The sequence below is a fragment of the Schistocerca cancellata genome, chromosome 2 (assembly GCF_023864275.1).
Source record: "Schistocerca cancellata isolate TAMUIC-IGC-003103 chromosome 2, iqSchCanc2.1, whole genome shotgun sequence".
NCBI classification, from domain to species: domain Eukaryota; kingdom Metazoa; phylum Arthropoda; class Insecta; order Orthoptera; family Acrididae; genus Schistocerca; species Schistocerca cancellata.
The window spans coordinates 700,863,411-700,883,834 of record NC_064627.1 but is presented as its reverse complement, the minus strand read 5'-3'; the positions used below and the strand labels follow the sequence as shown (position 1 = coordinate 700,883,834).

General features: G+C 45.0%; 1 protein-coding gene across 1 annotated transcript in view; it reads left to right on the top strand.

Annotated features, from left to right (window-relative positions):
* The window catches only part of LOC126157785 (ATP-binding cassette sub-family C member 4-like), a 241,759-nt gene that overhangs the window by 50,345 nt on the left and 170,990 nt on the right, over positions 1 to 20,424 (top strand). Inside the window, exon 6 of the mRNA XM_049916399.1 lies at positions 14,895 to 15,077. Within this exon, the coding sequence (XP_049772356.1) occupies positions 14,895 to 15,077 (183 nt within the window). The remainder of the gene's footprint in view (positions 1 to 14,894; positions 15,078 to 20,424) is intronic.

Genomic DNA, 20,424 nt, shown 5'->3' with positions numbered 1-20,424 from the left:
GTTCACATCGGCCAGGCTGCACCCAAACAGTGTCATAGGCACCGTGGATACGATGCTCCACTGTCTCCACATATGGCATGGGCTCTGCATACACGATACTTCTGAGCTGACCCCATTTCGAGAAATCGCAAGGGTTGAGACCCGATGAACGAGCAGGTCATGCAAATGGACCCCTCGTGTGATCCATCGATCAGGGAACTCACTACTGAGATGCGTCCGGACGTTAACGGTGAAGTGGCCTGGAGTATCCTCATGTAGCAGTCACATAAGCCTTCGAATCGCCAATGACACTTCTTCCAGCAGAGGAGGCAAAGTCACCCGTAAGAAACGCCGATAGTGCCGGCCTGTAAGGCGACTTGGAAGGAAGACTAATGCCAAAATATGGTATCCAGTTATCCCGTCCCACATATTCCGGCTGTACCGATGCTGATGATTCACTGTTACATGGGAGTTCTGCATACTATCCCACAGATGACTTCCCGGGTTCGATTCCCGGCGGGGTCAGGGATTTTCTCTGCTTCGTGATGGCTGGGTGTTGTGTGCTGTCCTTAGGTTAGTTAGGTGTAAGTAGTTCTAAGTTCTAGGGGACTGATGACCACAGATGTTAAGTCCCATAGTGCTCAGAGCCATTTGAACCACAGATGACTGTTATGGAAATTGAAGATACCACTCTGTGTGAAGGTGGCCTCATCTGTGAATAGGGTGGTTGCCTGGTGAAGAAACCAGTGACGAAACTGCTCCCAATGCGGAAAATCGGAAAATCTGTCGTTAGTAAACCCTGCACACGCTGTAAGTGATAAGGGTACTAACAATTGTCATGGAGAATGTTTCACACGGTCATCTGGCTTACCTGTACTGGCGGACCAACTGCCTGGTACTAACACAGAGGTCGCCTTCCACAGTGCTAATCACATTTTCCTGCGAGTCTGGTGTCCGAACATTTCGGGTACATCCTTCATGATTTCCTGTTTCCTGAAACGACCCTGTCGCAGACAAAGCACTGTTGCAGACATACTGCTGTGAATGTTGTCGGCGGGAGTAGGTCTCCTGTACAACATTGCTATCTGCTGCCCATTGCCATTTGCCTTTCCGTAAGTAAGCACCATGTCGGGAAGCTCTGGATTTAAATACGGAACTATCGTGTACAACGCTGTGTCACATCCACCAAAAGGTGAACCAGCAAGGGAAGTGAATTGGACACACCATTACCAATTACTATGGCAGGAGAGGGTGCTAGTGCATGACGTATGAGGAACAGTATCACCCTCTACGAGGAAACCATGCGTACTGTAACTGTGGCTGCATGGTACAGCGCGAATTAGACTGGAGTCTATGTAACGAAGTATGATTGAATAAATAGTTTGTAGCACGGAAATCATGCGTCTCCTGACATACGTTCATTAGACCTTTTTTATTCCAAATCCTAGAGTTTGTACACGGTGGAAAAAAAATCACCTGTATATGCCAAAAGGTGAGCATCTCACCGCGTTATTACGAAGCCTCCCGCGGTTCTTGAAGCGCTGATCAACAACAGAGAACATGAATGACAATTGCACGTGACATATTTTACACCAAGGAAATATACAAAGATACACACATCAGTATTAACCCACCTGCGTAGCCGACGTCGATAACGCATGCCTGTGCGGTGGCGCTCCATTCGGAGGTAAGCTGGTTCAAATACTGGCTGTGGGTGAAATTTTCACTACTAGTATTTGGCTGACAAGGGAAGCAGAGATGGTGGCGTGAAGTTCCTGATCACCATCCTTGACGCCAATATTCTGGATTAAATTCCAAAACTTTGCATAGTGCCCCTTGAAGTGAAGGCATACGGTACAGTTGAGGGTGATCCATCTGTCGAGTGGGGACTTCAAGCTCGGCGACCCCCTTGGCCCTATTCGAGAAAAGTAGACTTTGTGGCGACAACCTCTCGCTTTCTTTCACCCATAACAACACAAACCAAACACTACCCTATGCAAGCCCTCATCACAGTCATACATACGACACAGGCACACCCTCTACATGTAATGGTAATATGAAGGAAGACAGCGGTAAACCACCTCCACTACTACCTTGCCTCGATTGGCGATCGGGATAGTTGCATCTACGCTTATTCCCTGTGTATGAGACTACTTTGACTTTCGACAACGTTTTCATTCGTGGTTTATGATGGTGCACCAATATTGAATAGCGCTTAATTTCATTATTGCTCTTATAGTCAACTTGCATTTATTCAATAAATTCAGGGCGGGGCAAATAAAGGTCGCTCGGAGAACAGAGTTCCAGGCTACAAAGAAATACAGCCGAGGAAAGAAAATACTGTACTAACCTGACAGTAGTAGATGCTGAAAGTGACCACCACTCGTCTCTTGGCACTTTTGAGCCCTGGTCAGCGAGTTGCTGAAGGCAGGTCGAAGCTGTACTCCTGGAATTACTGCGGTCCGATCCGAAACGTTCTGCTGCGATTCTTGAAGACTATGAGGACTGTTGGGACTCTAGGGCTACCTACACAAAGTAATTGGACACTGAAAGATCAGGTGACCAGGATGGCCAGCTGGGGCCGCGACAAGACTAACATCTGCTAACAACTCAGTCAGGCGTGGAGATTGTGTAAATGTGCTCCAATGTGTACAATGGAACACGTGGGGGCGTGCACGGGGTGCAGTTATACGCACAAATTCACATCGAATTGTATTCATTCGTCTGGGCCGCTTTTATTTACCCTACCCCCTATATGTTAGCACTAATTACTCTTGACGTTGGTGATAGGCAAATTGTGAGCTTAGGGCATGCTGCCGTCATAGCTACGTTAAATGTAGTACAGGTGTGTTCCGCGTACGACGCAAAAGCTGTGTGTGGCGCTCTAGACCGTAGGCTGGCTGCTACAGGCGTATCAGGACCCGGCCCGATGCTCCATGAGTCATAGTCGGAATATCTGTTTAGCCAAGGGGGAAACTAGACGGGTTAGGAGAAACCTTGGTCAGAAGTCCGGGAGAATCGTAGCTCCATTCAGCAACCGAGAATGACGCGTCAGTATCATTTGATCACAGGGCTGTGCATTGACCATTACACGTACTGTTGCTCGACGTCAGTAGTGCAACCGAGACTGTAGTTCGAGCGTTTTGCAGAGGTTAAGGCTGAAATCCTCCTTCTGTTTGAAGAACCATGCCTCACTTTATCGTAGTACACGAACACACAGAAGAATCGCGTTGAAGTTCCGAAAATATTCATTATTTACGTGAAGGGTCTCTGCGTGATGTGAAAGCAAGAATATAGTGTGCAGTCACTACTACACGAATTACGGAACTGACCTTTTCCCAGCGGCTCACAGCTTCTGTTAGCTTTATGAACAAAATTGAGCAACCGTTTTCCAGAGAAGTAACGGCTATTAAAAGACCTACGGCTTTCATGCAGTACAACGCAAAATCACAAACTGCCAGGGAATCTATGAGAATGATCCCCAGGTGTTTTCAATGCTAGCACGAATCCTATTATCAAAAAAAATCTCCATACCTATCACCAGTTTGTTCTGACATCATGCAGAGGCTCTAATTGAAGAGGATTCTCAGGAGTCTAATGTCTGTTACACCTATAAGACTATTTCAGCATCAGCCTCCCCATTGCGCACTGACTAGTTCCCTCAATGCTGGTCTGAACAATAGGCGAAGATGAAGTGGCGGTACAGCCTGCTTACGGGAGTATTAACTTCCTGCACAGCCCCGGATTTAGCGCCTCAGTCGTACGTAAACGTCCTGTATAACGACAATTATGGGCACAGTTGCGTATTTAGTTCTTCCTCTACCTCTTATTTTGCCTCTGTTCCGCTTCGGTGCAGGGTCGGCAACGATATTTACGGATTTGGAATTATTAGTTTAGTGTGTATACCCCAACTTGTTGCGTTAGTGTTATTCACGTGAAAGTGTACGAAAATTTTCTCAAGGTTTGCCAAACGAATAACTCAGTGACGAACTGGGTACCACCCAAGTATTCACCTATTGGAACGTGCGAAACCGCACATAACCTATATCCAGGCAGGCCGGCACATCGACATTCGTCGTTAATCCGCTGAGTGGATTCGATCTGGGACCGGACCATCTTCCTATTCCAAAAGCGGCACTTCAACATGCACAGCTATCAGGTCATATTGCGTATTTACTACGCGTAATCACCGCTATAGCTTTAGAGGGACAAACACTGCTGATATGGAATTTATGTTACTCATTGTTGTAAACATTATCTTTCATCTGGGACATCGTATGTCTTTGTAGCTATCTGAGTTTGTCACTAAATGAGTTTTCCGTAGCCTCTGAAAAATTATGTGTCTTAATTTGCTCTATATCGCCGTTAATAATAGTATTTCAAAAGGTCTCTGGATTTGCCACTTTGTGTCGAATAAAATGGCATACCGTCATTCGCTTGATCTTTGTTAAGTACCATGAAAATTAAGATTAGGCAGAATAAAATCTGGTTACATTATAATGTGTCCCACTATAAAGCTTGAACTTCAGCCGCTTTCAATGTGATAGACAAAGTTTGCTACCTCGCCTTGTTCTGTTTGCTGGGACCAGCTTTCCGAGGTCTTTCTCTTAGTCTAGAGAATAGTAAGTATCATGTTGATCTCTTCTTAGAATCTTGACATTAATCTCATCTCCCCGAGCCTTACATCTACATTACGCAAGCTTCGACACTCGACTGCCGTTTGTAGTTTCACAGAGTGAGTATTATAGTGATGTTGAAGGAGCTTGGGATATAGTGTGGAACAAACTAAAACATATTCCTATTCTTATACCTCTGGTTGACGGCCGTAGGCCTATCAGTGGGAGACACACGGGCATTGTACATTTGAAGGCCCCTACACTGGCGTGGTCACTAAGCTAAATGACAGTCAACTACGCGAGTCAGCCGCCTGGGAAAGTAAGAATATGGTGGTAATTCCGGCCACAGAGCAGGGGAAAGGGAGTTGTCTTCAGTAGTGGGGCAACAAGGACGTGGTCCTAAAACACCGTTATCCAAGATGGCGGAAGGCCGGGGTCGCCCTAAGTACTGTGACCCAAGTACGTGACGTCAAGTGACGTCAGCTGATGACGCGAGTACCGTTATCCAAAAATGGCAGTAAGACAGGGCAGTTGGACTACCTCCACTAACCTAAAGTCACCTCGTCCTACGAACTCGCGGGAAGTTTGAATGTTGACAGGAAAAAGGTCAATTGGGCTGCTCAGCTATCCTAAGAAAATGGCCGGCTGGGGTGGCCGAGCGGTTCTAGGAGCTACAGTCTGGAACCGTGCGACCGCTACGGTCGCAGGTTAGAATCCTGCCTCGGGCATGGATGTGTGTGATGTCCTTAGGTTAGTTAGGTTTAAGTGGTTCTTAGTTCTAGAGGACTGATGACCACAGAAGTTAAGTCCCATAGTGCTCAGAGCCATTTGAACCTAAGAAAATGGTGCCAAAGAAAGGGCAGTTGTGCTACCTCCACCAACCTAATTCACCTCTTCCTAAAAACTGTATATAAGTCTTTATGAAACAATTAGAATCAGTACCACCATCAAGTGTGTTCGTCATCTTCTTCGAAAATGTTCCTCAGTTTTGCTCTAAGAGCTTACATTCAGTTCGAATATAATTTCTACAAATTTGTCTAAAATTCTTTAAATTTGTATGAATTTCTTTAAATGTGTACAAATTTATTTAAATTTGTTTATATTTATTATCTACCTACAGCATTAGTGTTTTGTTACCACCATAAGAGGCTTAGATATCCCTTTCTCAGTGATTAAATAGCTGTATTACATGCACTCATTCAGCCTGTTCTGGACTGCCGGAGGGAGGTGGGAGTGTACTTTATTTATTTTTTTTTAAGAATTTATTTAGCTATGGATTTCACCTAATTTATTTATTACGCTGATGCAAAAAACTCACCCTAACATGCTTAGAGTCACAATACACAGTTTACAGACCTCGAAACTACTCCTAAATAATAATACATTACACTGATGTGCTGAGACGCAAACAATTCGTAAATTACGAAGTCGTGCTGTTTCTAGCACACTGGACTCACATTCGGGAGGGCAACAGTTCAGTCGCGCATTCGACCCCATCCTGATTTAGGTTCTCTGTGATTTTCCTGAATCGCTCCAGGCATATACCGGGATGGTTCCTTTGACAGGGCACGGCCGATTTCCTTCCCTAATCCTATGAGACCGATGACCTCTCTGTTCGGTCTCCTCCCTCAAAGAACCCAACTCCAAAATTACCAAAATAATGCAGTACATACCATGTAGACATGCAAACTACTCGTAGGTCATTGAAATAATGCATGTAAGCACGCTCACAATGCTTAATCACCCGAAAATAATTCCGTGCAAAAACACACACTGCAAGTTAAAAGCCCAACTTATTAACCACTCGAACCCTGATTCTACTGGATGGAAAGCCTAAGTGCAGCCCCGCCAATGCATGGAACCTCTCCAGATGCAGGAGAGGAAGGTTATTGTACTTTATTTATTTTGATCGGGAAACTGACCCAAATGTCCATCTTAATTACATAATTAATCTATCACTGCATAAGGACGTATTAAAATCGCAAAAACTAGCTATACAACTCACCTTACTCTGCTTTATTACACAATATATGCATAGCACTGCACAAGAGCGGCAATACTCCGCAAAAACCGACAACTTGTGTTATCCTGTTTGGGAAAAAATTATAAGACTGGATACGAGTGACAGAAACTCTCAAACTCTACCCTACACCTAGCAGCTAGGGGAAAAACGTTCAACTCACAAGATCCTGTTGTTCGGCAGTGATGAGGTTAAAAAAGTCTATTAGCTCCAAGCATATACCATCTATCCCTGTTTGACGTCAGATTTCACTACACCCATCTACTAAAAAATCACCGTAACTGAAGCCAGTGGGGGATCGTCGTCCTAAAAGAATGCCTTCTCATCTATATACAATCACAAATAACGAGACTGAGCTACTACACCAACAGTCTCACAGCAACTGACTCGCTGAAATGCCCCGCCGCGAAAGTCCCTCTCTCCATCTAAATGCATCCTGTTCCTCTAAAAGTGTACTGACCGTAATGGCTACGAAGCATCGCTGTCACAGCCCCACAATGCCTCATGTTCCCAGACTTTGTTTGACGTCACGTAGTATGCTCGAGCAGGGACGGAGGAGAGCCACAGTTCAGCGTTCGGTTATTATTTATTTAACATCAACTTCGCTCCTGTAATAATTAAGCAAAACATTTCCGACCACAATAAATGTCCTATTTTTCACGAAAATAGACTAAGTCCAGTTTTATGAGCGAAAATCTATATACACTCCTGGAAATGGAAAAAAGAACACATTGACACTTGTGTGTCAGACCCACCATACTTGCTCCGGACACTGCGAGAGGGCTGTACAAGCAATGATCACACGCACGGCACAGCGGACACCAGGAACCGCGGTGTTGGCCGTCGAATGGCGCTAGCTGCGCAGCATTTGTGCACCGCCGCCGTCAGTGTCAGCCAGTTTGCCGTGGCATACGGAGCTCCATCGCAGTCTTTAACACTGGTAGCATGCCGCGACAGCGTGGACGTGAACCGTATGTGCAGTTGACGAACTTTGAGCGAGGGCGTATAGTGGGCATGCGGGAGGCCGGGTGGACGTACCGCCGAATTGCTCAACACGTGGGGCGTGAGGTCTCCACAGTACATCGATGTTGTCGCCAGTGGTCGGCGGAAGGTGCACGTGCCCGTCGACCTGGGACCGGACCGCAGCGACGCACGGATGCACGCCAAGACCGTAGGATCCTACGCAGTGCCGTAGGGGACCGCACCGCCACTTCCCAGCAAATTAGGGACACTGTTGGTCCTGGGGTATCGGCGAGGACCATTCGCAACCGTCTCCATGAAGCTGGGCTACGGTCCCGCACACCGTTAGGCCGTCTTCCGCTCACGCCCCAACATCGTGCAGCCCGCCTCCAGTGGTGTCGCGACAGGCGTGAATGGAGGGACGAATGGAGACGTGTCGTCTTCAGCGATGAGAGTCGCTTCTGCCTTGGTGCCAATGATGGTCGTATGCGTGTTTGGCGCCGTGCAGGTGAGCGCCACAATCAGGACTGCATACGACCGAGGCACACAGGGCCAACACCCGGCATCATGGTGTGGGGAGCGATCTCCTACACTGGCCGTACACCACTGGTGATCGTCGAGGGGACACTGAATAGTGCACGGTACATCCAAACCGTCATCGAACCCATCGTTCTACCATCCCTAGACCGGCAAGGGAACTTGCTGTTCCAACAGGACAATGCACGTCCGCATGTATCCCGTGCCACCCAACGTGCTCTAGAAGGTGTAAGTCAACTACCCTGGCCAGCAAGATCTCCGGATCTGTCCCCCATTGAGCATGTTTGGGACTGGATGAAGCGTCGTCTCACGCGGTCTGCACGTCCAGCACAAACGCTGGTCCAACTGAGGCGCCAGGTGGAAATGGCATGGCAAGCCGTTCCACAGGACTGCATCCAGCATCTCTACGATCGTCTCCATGGGAGAATAGCAGCCTGCATTGCTGCGAAAGGTGGATATACACTGTACTAGTGCCGACATTGTGCATGCTCTGTTGCCTGTGTCTATGTGCCTGTGGTTCTGTCAGTGTGATCATGTGATGTATCTGACCCCAGGAATGTGTCAATAAAGTTTTCCCTTCCTGGGACAATGAATTTACGGTGTTCTTATTTCAATTTCCAGGAGTGTAGTTTTTCATGTTCGACTTAGAAACTTACCACCTCTGCAAACACATTTACTTCTAAACCGATATTTCCACTCACGATTACAGATTTCCATCATTTAGCAGATTCCAAATCACGCCCTATAATTTACAAAGTCAAATAACGTCTTCCTCATATGTAGACAACCGGCAAAGGTGTCTTCCATCTGCTAGATGCACACACCACAATCGACCTCCTCTCATCAAAATAAGAAGTCAAATGCGAAAAGGCATTCGACCGAACAATTTACATAACAGAATAATGACACAGCGCACACACACATCCATATTCAATCTTGTACAATTTTCATTTGATCACGAAAGCTGTCCAACACATACTAAGTATTAGTTCGCTGTTCAGTGGTCTAGACGAATACACGGTTAAATCAAATACATTCCCGCACTGCAACAGCCCTCTCCATTTGGATGCCCCCCCCCCCCCGCCCCCGCCGTTAGCGGGAAACTTGAATCATTCCCACCACAGGCCATGCGTAGACATAATCATCCTACCAAATGGAGATGACCATGTCCAGTGTTAAGGAAAGCTTCGCTTTGACGTGGAATATTGTGATAGCAAAGGGAAGAGTGTGTCAAGTGATAAGAATGGTACAGATATTTCTATTTCCCGAGCTGTAAGCAGGGTGTATTTTGGATACTTCCCTCATTGTCGAATGTCATTCAATTGTAAGTATAGCAATCTAATATATATATATATATATATATATATATATATATATATATATATATATATATATATATATATATATACTTTATAAACCAGATGCTCCCAATTTGGAAAATTATTCTGCTAAGGAACATGTTATGAATCCAGCATTTTCAACACCATCCAGCCACCACAGCTAGATATTTATCCAGTATTTGTAAAGCATTCTCTCTCTATGTCATGTCAGAGGTTCGGTGATATATCGACTGGGCTATAGGCGATGCTTGATTGAGAAGGATCACAAACAGTGGATGATATGCTGATTGAGGTCGTAAGAAATGTGCACTAGCTTTTCAGACCTCTAGTGGTCTGCTATCCGCTAGAAATGGAGTATCGGATTTGCATTCAAGCACATACCTGCATAGGATCCTATGGAGAAGTCGTTTATTACAGCCACTAATGAATCATATTTCTAGCAATCTCATACCTCGAAAAGTCACCTTCCTCGAGCCGATCTGCTACAGGAAAATTCCAACCTCGTTTTAGTTAGCCCTCATGCAGCTCCTGCCATTTCTCCAGCTTTACGCATGTGATCGTTCCAATTTAAATTGCAACTGAGTAGGAGTCGGGGGAAAATATATCTACCACCCTCTGCAACTCATGTAGAAAGAGGCTAAGCTGCGTTACTGCGACAGGACTGTGTTTTTACCAATCGATCGAAACCGGAACTGCTAGAAGGACAAAGATTTTTTCTACCATAATGCGGTGTGCCCCCAAACTACATACAAGTACTACAGATCTGCGTCCATTCACATCTATCTTCGTTATTCTGTTCCATCCAACAAAGAAATATTACCAACTATAAAAGCTCTACTAACTTCATCCGATAGAGAACTCAATAAGATTTTCACCGAATCTCTCTCCTACCATATATCGAAAACAAAATACCGCATCCGTGCAGGCATCGAGCACAAGTGACTATCGTATTAAATAAACATTTTCTGATCAGCTGCACACCTCAGTTTAAAGTTTCATCATTTGTACCGTAGGAAGATGATCGTATCCCGAGGACTATACTGTAAGTCGCAAGAGACGCGCCCTGTGACCTTGTCTCGTTGTTTGAAACATGGATTTTTCTGCTCTAACACGCCTTGTAGACCGTCAAACATTTTTTCCCGCCACGACTTCGGGGCTGTGTCAGGTTCTAAACTGACATTAACACTGCCTCTCACAGAAAACTAGACCTCGCAGAGTGACGCAATTGAAGTCAGCTGGTGACGCGAGTACTGCTACCCAAGATGGTGGGACATGGTGGTAATGGCTCTAATTGTTTAAATAAAGTCTTATGTCCAGAACTCAATGAGTGCATCTAATACAGCTATTAAAACACTGAAAAAGGGATATATAAGCCTCTTGCGGTGATGTTGTTGTCTTCAGTCCTGAGACTGGTTTGATGCAGCTCTCCATGCTACTCTATCCTGTGCAAGCTTCTTCATCTCCCAGTACTTATTGCAACCTACATCCTTCTGAATCTGCTTAGTGTATTCATCTCTTGGTCTCCCTCTACGATTTTTACCCTCCACGCTGCCCTCCAATGCTAAATTTGTGATCCCTTGATGCCTCAGAACAAGTCCTACCAACCGGTCCCTTCTTCTTGTCAAGTTGTGCCACAAACTCCTCTTCTTCCCAAATGTATTCAATACCTCCTCATTAGTTATGTGATCTACCCATCTAATCTTCAGCATTCTTCTGTAGCACCACATTTCGAAAGCTTCTATTCTCTTCTTGTCCAAACTATTTATCGTCCATGTTTCACTTCCATACATGGCTACACTCCATACAAATACTTTCAGAAACGACTTCCTGACACTTAAATCTATACTCGATGTTAACAAATTTCTCTTCTTCAGAAACGCTTTCCTTGCCATAGCCAGTCTACATTTTGTATCCTCTCTACTTCGACCATCATCAGTTATTTTGCTCCCCAAATAGCAGAACTCCTTTACTACTTTAAGTGTCTCATTTCCTAATCTAATTCCTTCAGCTTCACCCGACTTAATTCGACTACATTCCATTATCCTCGTTTTGCTTTTGTTGATGTTCATCTTATATCCTCCTTTCAAGACACTGTCCATTCCGTTCAACTGCTCTTCCAAGTCCTTTGCTGTCTCTGACAGAATTACAATGTCATCGGCGAACCTCAATGTTTTTATTTCTTCTCCATGGACTTTAATACCTACTCCAAATTTATCTTTTGTTTCCTATACTGCTTGCTCAATATACAGATTGAATAACATTGGGGACAGGCTACAACCCTGTCTCACTCCCTTCCCAACCGCTGCTTCCCTTTCATGACCCTCGACTCTTATAACTGCCATCTGTAGGTAGATACTAAATTTAAACAAATTTAAACAAATTGAAAGAAATTTGTAGATATTATATTCGAATTGAATGGAAACAGCATACTAATTCCCATCAGCTGTTAGAGCAAATTTCATGAACTGAGTTGATGGTTTTAGTGGCTCTAATTGTTTAAATAAGGACTTATGTCCAGTGCATGTAATACAGCAATCGATATCTCAGCCTATTGTGGTGGTAACAGGAAACTAATGCTGTAGGTTTATAATAATAATAAATAAATTTAAACAAATTTAAAGAAATACAGACAAATTTATAGAAATTGTATTCGAACTGAATGTAAGCTATCAGAGCAAAATTGAGGAACATTTTCGAAGAGGATGATGAACACACTTGATGGTTGTAGTGATTCTAATTGTTTAATAAAGATTCATGTACAGTTTGTAGGAAGAGGTGAGTTAGGTTAGTGGAGGTGTCAAAACTGCCCTTTCTTTGGCACCATTTTCTTAGATTAGTAAAGGTAACCCAACTGACATATCTTCGCGTCATCAGCTGACGTGACATGTCGTCACGTACTTGTGTCACAGCTGCCATATTGGATAACGGTACTTTGGGGTGACGCTGGCCTTCCGCCATCTTGGATAGTGGTACTTTGGGGCCATGTTCTTGTTGCCCCACTACTGTCTTCATGTGGCAACTTCAAGCTGACCACAGCCAACTCCACTAAGCCACTTTCTTCTCAATGCCACATTTACTTCCCACTACTGGAGTCTGCCAAATTCTCATGCTTTACTGCCAAAGGATTTTGGTTCTGGTAGCAGTGCTCGACTACATGTGGTAGAATCGGAAGCGTTTATTACCGACTACCAGTTAGATCTGTCCTGCTTACCATCTTCTGGTCTGGTGCAGTAAGGTGCATTCTGTCAACAGTGGTATGAAACATTTATTACAAGAGCTGAAATAGTGGTTTCTATGACGTTGTGTCAGTTATGGAGATCGGAAAAATTTCCTCTGGAAATCTGTGTCACTGTTGGTTATGTCGTGTGGGACACGCTGAACTTATGTCATTAAGGAGCGTTGCTGTCTGCGTTCTGATAGGCGCTGAACCTATGGAACTTGCGTCTGCTGCATCTACGAGGGTCATTTCAAAGGTTCTGCACATTGTGGGATAGAATTGAACAAAATAATCAATTTTACAAAATAGCGTTACTGGCCTTCAATATAATCTCCATTCTTGCTTATGACAACTTTCCAACTTTGTGGCAACTTTTTATTCCAGATAGGGCACCTTCATTTTTGAGCTGTCTGGTTACTCGGGTCAGGTCACTGGAAGCTCCATCAACTGCATCAAAACATTTTCCATGTGGTGTGTATTGTATATTAAACTGGGGACCTAGAAACGGCGGGGAGGCTTTGTCCCGCCGTAGCCCTCAGCGGTTCATAATCCCACAACAGGCCACAGCAGTCCGCAACCCCCCCCCCCCCCACCCCCACCCCCCAACTATCGGCGCACACCTAACCAAGCGTTACTGTGCGGTTTGGCCTCCAGTGGACCCCCCACCCTCCCAGGAACATCTCATACCAGACGAGTGTAACCCCAAATGTTTGCGTGGTAGAGTAATCATGGAAATGTTTGCGCAGCAATCACCGACACAGTCTAACTGAGGCGGAATAAGGGGAACCAGCTCGCATTCACCGAGGCACATGGAAAAACGTCTTAAAAATATCCGCAGGCTGGCCGGCATACCGGACCTCGACACTAATCCGCCGGGCGGATTCGTCCTGGGGACCGGCACGCCTTCCCGCTCAGGAAGCAGCGCATTAAAACTGTTCCTTCAATTTGAAAAACAAATGAGAGTCTAATGGGCACATATCAGGACTGTGTGGTGGGTGAGGAAGTATTTCCCATCCGTATTTGTCGAGCGTTTCTCTCACTAGTAGGGCAATATGTGGTCTTGCATTATCGTGCAAAATGAGGGCACCAGCTGGAAGCATGTGCTGCATTCTGCAGAAACAGCTTGAAGTATGTGCTTGATACAGATGTCCCCTGGGCACTCCATTTGTAGCTATCACTCCATTCATTTTACACGCGAAGGTTACAATCAGTTTTACCTTTGTTTGTAGACGCCAGAATTTTTACGGGTATGGAGAGTGGGAGCTTTTCCAATGTGACATCTGAGACTTCAGTTGTGGCTCAAAATCTCGCATCCAGGTTTAATCAAGTGGAACAGTCCTTTTCAGAAACTGCTCTACTTCTGTTCGATAACGTTGAAGCAATTATTTTGAGATTCTTTTGCGGTCTGGTTTCTGTTCTTCACTCAGATCACACAGAACCAATCTGGCAGCAAATTTTCTCATCTTTAACTTTTCAGTTACGATTCTGTAAATTGAAGTGACGGACATTCTGACCTCAAATGCAATTCCCCCAATGTTTTTCGTCTATCCTCTCTCAAAATATCATTAGCAGTAACCTTGGAGCTTTAATCTGTAGCGGTTGATGACCTTCCACTTCCTGGCTTGAAACGCGAATACCATCCTAATACTGTGCTACGATCCACTACACCATTTTCAGACACCTGTTTCAAAGAGTTGTAAATTTCCCTTGGGTTCTTCCCACGTAGGAAGTCGAATGTAATTTAGACACGCTGCTCACTATGTGTGATCCGGCTTGACTCTGTTTCATCTTGCATTTTAAAACAGAATAACTCATGACACAGCTACCATAACAGTCGCACATGTTCAGATGCAGGACTTTTGAAATGACCCTCGTACTTCGCTTAATTTCTTGTAGCCTTTAATTATCCCTGATTACGATGTATTAACATTTGATAGCCAGCAAACTTCGTAACGGCAAAAGCGTTTACTGTTTGCTGTTGTTACGGCACTCACACCACACACTGTTACTAGCAGAGTAAATGTAGCTACGAAATAACATCTTTCATTCAAGTCAGCACATCTTTACAGTTTGAGAAGTGCATCGTCTGACAGTCTTTGTCCCGGAGTAATGTGTTCGAAACTAATTTTTTTGCGAGTTGCGTTGCATTTTGACGATTATGGCAGTCCAGACATAAACGACCGGCTGCTCTACTATGCTACACGATGTGTTACGCTGGTGTGCAGGAGTTCCTTCTGAAGCCAGAGGCGACAGCGACGGACAGGGCGCAGGGAGCCGCCGCCGGGGAGGTGAGCCTGCAGCACGTGTCGGCCACGTGGGGCGGCGACCACCCTGCGCTCTCCGGCATACACCTCAGCCTCCGCCCGGGCCTGCTGTGCGCCGTCGTGGGGCCTGTCGGCTGCGGGAAGGTAAAGCACGTGACTCTGCGCTTCGGACGCGACGAGCGGCCACAACTAACGCGCCAACCTTTTTTTCACAAAGTAGGAAACAGGTATAACATATAGACATTTTTAGCAAAGTTTTAATGACTGTTCTGGTATACACTAACGATTTTTTTAAGTTGGTCATCAGTCTTCTGACTGGTTTGATGCGGCCCTCCACGAATTCTTCTCCTGTGCCAACCTCTTCATCTCAGAGTAGCACTTGCAACACACGTCCTCAATTATTTGCTGGGTGTATTCCAATCTCTGTCTTCCTCTACAGTTTTTGCCCTCTACAACTCCCTGTAGTACCATGGAAGTCATTCCCTGATGTCTTAACAGATGTGCTATCATTCTGTCCCTTCTCCTCATCAGTGTTTTCCACATGTTTATTTCCTCTCCGACTGTGCGCAGAACCTCCTCATTCCTTACTTTATCAGTCTACCTAATTTTCAACATTCGTTTGTAGCACCACATCTCAAATGTTTCACTACCATACAATGCTGTACTCCAGACGTACATTCTCAGAAATTTCTTTCTCAAATTAAGCCCGATATTTGATATTAGTAGACTTCTCTTGGCCAGGAATACGCTTTTTGCCATTGCTAGTCTGCTTTTGAAAACCACCTTCCTCCGTCCATCATTGGTTATTTTGCTGCCTAGGTAGAAGAATTCTTTAACTTCATCTACTTCGTGACCATCGATCCTGATGTTAAGTTTCTCGCTGTTCTCATTTCTACTACTTCTCAACACCTTCGTCTTTCTTCGATTTACTCTCAATCCATATTCTCTACTCGTTAGATTGTTCATTCCGTTCAGCATATAATGTAATTCTTCTTCACTTTTACCCAAGATAGCAGTCATCAGCGAATTGTATCATTAATATCCTTTCACCTCGAATTTTAATTCCACACCTGAACCTTTCTTTTACTTTCGTCACTGCTTCCTCGATGTACAGATTGAACAGTAGGGGCGAAAGGCTACATCTTTCTCTAACACCCTTTTTAATACGAGCACTTCGATCTTGGTCGTCCACTCTTATTATTCCCGCTTGGCTGTTGTACATATTGTATATGACCCGTCTCTCCCTATAGCTTACCCCTACTTTTTTCAGAATTTCTAACAGCTTGAACCATTTTACGTTGTCGAACGCTTTTTCCAGGTCGAGAAATCCTATGAACGTGTCTTCATTTTTCTTTAGTCTTGCTTCCATTATTAACCGCAACGTCAGAACTGCCTCTCTCGTGCCTTTACCTTTCCTAAAGCCAAACTGATCGTCATCTAGCGCATCCTCAATTTTCTTTACTATTCTTCTGTATATTATTCTTGTAAGCAAGTTGGATGCACGAGCTGTTTAGCTGATTGTACGATAATTCTCGCACTTGTCAGCTCTTGCTGTCTTCGGAATTGTGTGGATGATGCTTTTCCGAAAGTCAGATGGTATGTCGCCAGACTCATAAATTCTACACACCAACTTGAAGCCGGCCGGTGTGGCCGTGCGGTTCTAAGCGCTTCAGTTTGGAACCGCGTGACCGCTACGGTCGCAGGTTCGAATCCTGCCTCGGGCATGGATGTGTGTGATGTCCTTAGGTTAGTTAGGTTTAAGTAGTTCTAAGTTCTAGGGGACTGATGACCTCAGAAGTTAAGTCCCATAGTGCTCAGAGCCATTTGAACCAACTTGAAAAGTCGTATTGTTACCACTTCCCCCAATGATTTTAAAAATACTGATGGAATGTTATCTATCTCTTCTGCCTTATTTGACCTTAACTCCTCCAAAGCTCTTTTAAATTCTGATTCCAACACAGGATCTCCTATCTCTTCTAAATTGACTCCTGTTTCTTCTTCTATCACATCAGACAGATCTTCCCCACTCATAGAGGCTTGCAATGTATGCTTTCCACCTACCTGCTCTCTCCTCTGCATTTAACAGTGGAATTCCCATTGCACTCTTAATGTTGCCACCGTTGCTTTTAATGTCACCGAAGGTTATTTTGACTTTCCTGGATGCTGAGTCTGTCCTTCTCACAATCATTTCTTTTTCAATGCCTTCACATTTTTCCTGCAGCCATTTTGTCTTAGCTTTCTTGCACTTCCTATTTATTTCATTCCTCAGCTACTCGTATCTCTGTATTCCTGAGTTTCCCGGAACGTTTTTGTACTTCTTCCTTTCATCAGTAAAAACGAAGTATTTCTTCTGTTACCCATGGTTTCTTCGCTGTTACCTTCTTTGTACCTATGTTTTCCTTCTCAACTTATGTGATGGCCATTTTTAGAGATGTCCATTCCTCTTAAAGTGTACTGCCTACTGAACTATTCCTTTTGCTGTATCTATAGCCTTAGAGAACTTCAAGCGTATCTCGTCATTCCTTAGCACTTCCGTGTCCCACTTCTTCGCTTATTGATTCTTCCTGACTAATGTCTTGAACTTCAGCCTACTCTTCATCACTACTATATTGTGATCTGAGTCTATATCTGCTCCTGGATACAGCTTACAACCCAGTATATGATTTCAGAATCACTGTCTGACCATGATGTACTATAACTGAAATCTTCCAGTATCACCCGGCATTTTGCAAGTATACCTCCTCCTCTTGTGCTTCTTGAACAGAGTATTCGCTATTACAAGCTGAAACTTGTTACAGAATTCAAGTAGTCTTTCTCCTCTCTCATTACTTGTCTCAGGCCCATATTCTCCTGCAACCTTTTCTCCTACTACTTCCCCTACAACTGCATTCCAGTCACCCATGACTATTAGATTTTCGTCCCCCTTTACATACTGCATTACCCTTTCAATATCCTCATACACTTTCTCTATCTGTTCATCTTCAGCTTGCGACGTCGGCATGTATACCTGAACTATCGTTGTCGGTGTTGGTCTGCTGCCGATTCTGATTAGAACAACCCGGTCACTGAACTGTTCACAGTAACACACCCTCTGCCCTACCTTCCTATTCATAACGAATCCTACACCTGTTATACCATTTTCTGCTGCTGTTGATATTACCTGATACTCATCTAACCAGAAATGCTTGTCTTCCTTCCACTTCACTTCACTGACCCCTACTATATCTAGATTGAGCCTTTGCATTTCCCTTTTCAGATTTTATAGTTTCCCTACCACGTTCAAGCTTCTGACATTCCACGCCCCGACTCGTAGAACGTTATCCTTTCGTTGATTATTCAATCTTTTCCTCATGGTAACCTCCCCTTTGGCAGTCCTCTCCCGGAATCTTTTGCCAATGGAGAGATCAGCACGACACTTCTTCAGTTACTAGCCATATGTCCTGTGGATACACTTCCGTGTCTTTAATGCAGTGGTTTCTCACCCCTAGGACAAGAGAGTACCCCGAACCTCTGTCCGCTCCTCCGCCCTCTTTGACAAGGCCGTTGGCAGAATGAGGGTGACTTCTTATACCGGAAGTCTTCGACCGCCGATGCTGATTATTAATCAAAATTTAAGCAGCTGCGGGATTTGAGCCCGGGACAGAAGACATTTTGAATATGAATCATAGGCGCCACCGCTAGACCACGGGTAGACTAACACATACATCGTACCAAAGTTGTACCTTAATTTGGTATAAATTATTACCGTTATTCTTCTTTGAATATTGGTGGTGGAAAACTTTCAGTGCCAGTATTTGGCCAGCAAGAGGAGGAACGGCGGTTGCAAAAAGTTCCCGATCGCCAATCTTTGCACCAATGTCTTGAGCTAAACTCCAAACCTTCCCACAGTGACTCGTCAAATGAGTGACAGTGACAGTGATCCATCCATTGGATAGCAGCGTTAGTTCGGCTGCCGCCTTAGTGCTATATGAGAGGTGTAGGCCAAGTCCCAGCACCACTTTCACCCTCTCTTCCCTTCCCTTCCCTTCACCCATAACAACATCAACATTGCACGGTACAAGAAGTCATCAGAGTCATCCAGACGACACAGATGCACAGGTCGGGGGAAGGAAATGGCAAACCAGGACCTTGCCTAGAACGGCAATGCAGGATTCCTGCATCTACTAGTGGGGGGTCGCTGTGGGTTCTGGTCTAAGAGTTGATTGTGTCAGCATCAGCATTCCCAGAAATGACATCAGCATCAGCTCTTCCCAAAATCACTGACGTCAGCATCTGGCAATCGGCCAACCACCTCATTCCAGGAATTTACTCCTCCTTCCATATCCGTCTGGGAGGGGGCTGAGTGTGTGAGTTGGGGTGCATTTGAAGGTTTTTCTTGAATAATTTGAAAGCTACAGCCTCTAGCGAAAAGGTATCCCAGTTTCCTAAAAAACGTCCTGTTCATTTACTTGTGTGGAACAAACAGTCTGCATGAAGCGAATGAGAGCAAAAGAAAAATTCACGTGTGCTTTATGAAGGCCAGATATAACATTGTGGTCTGGATAAAACCACGTAGGTAGAGGCACGTGAATCGCCCTGTATATAAATAAAATTTCAATCCTGTCAATTAATAACAGTACATGCGCACTTGGCATAACTCTGGCATGTACACTGGCTTAACATTGGCATTCAGGCGCTACATTTTATAGCAGCATATATACCACCATTGCACCATCGCTGTAGGTATTGACTAAGTACCTCCACAATAACGTCAAACAATGTTACACACACCAAAAAAAGTTTTGCGTCACTCCGGTTCCCAGCACTACTGAAGATAGATGTTGAGTGTGGATATTGTATCACAGACACAGTCCCTTTGACTGTTCAGAGATGTCACTAAACCCGCCCAAAAAAAAAAAAAAAGGGCATGAGCAGCGCCTGTTAGACGGAGGGGTTCCGAGAGACGATCAGTTCCAGTCGTTCCACCAGGTAGGAGGTACACGGCTCGTGTTGTCTGTGGTTCAACCACGCTTAGACCAATGTTGTTCGGACGTGGAGGAGATACAGAGATACAGGAACTGTCGATGACATACCTCGCTCAGGCCACCCAAGGGCTACTACTGCAGTGCGCGACCGTTACTTACGGATTATGGCTCTGAAGAACCCTGACAGCAAAGCCACCATGGTGAATAACGCTTTTCGTGCAGCCACAGGACGTCGTGTTACGACTCAAACTGTGCGCAATAGGCTGCATGATGCGCAACTTCGCTCCCGACGTCCATGGCGAGGTCCATCTTTGCAACGCCGACATCATACACCGTGGTACAGATGGGCCCAATAACATGCCAAATGGACCGCTCGGATTGGCATCATGTTCTCTTCACCGATGAGTGTCGCACATGCCTTCAACCAGACAATCGTCGGAGACCTGTTTGGAGGCAACACGGTCAGGCTTAGACACACTGTCCAGCTAGTGCAGCAAGGTGGAGGTACACTGATGTTTTGGGGTGGC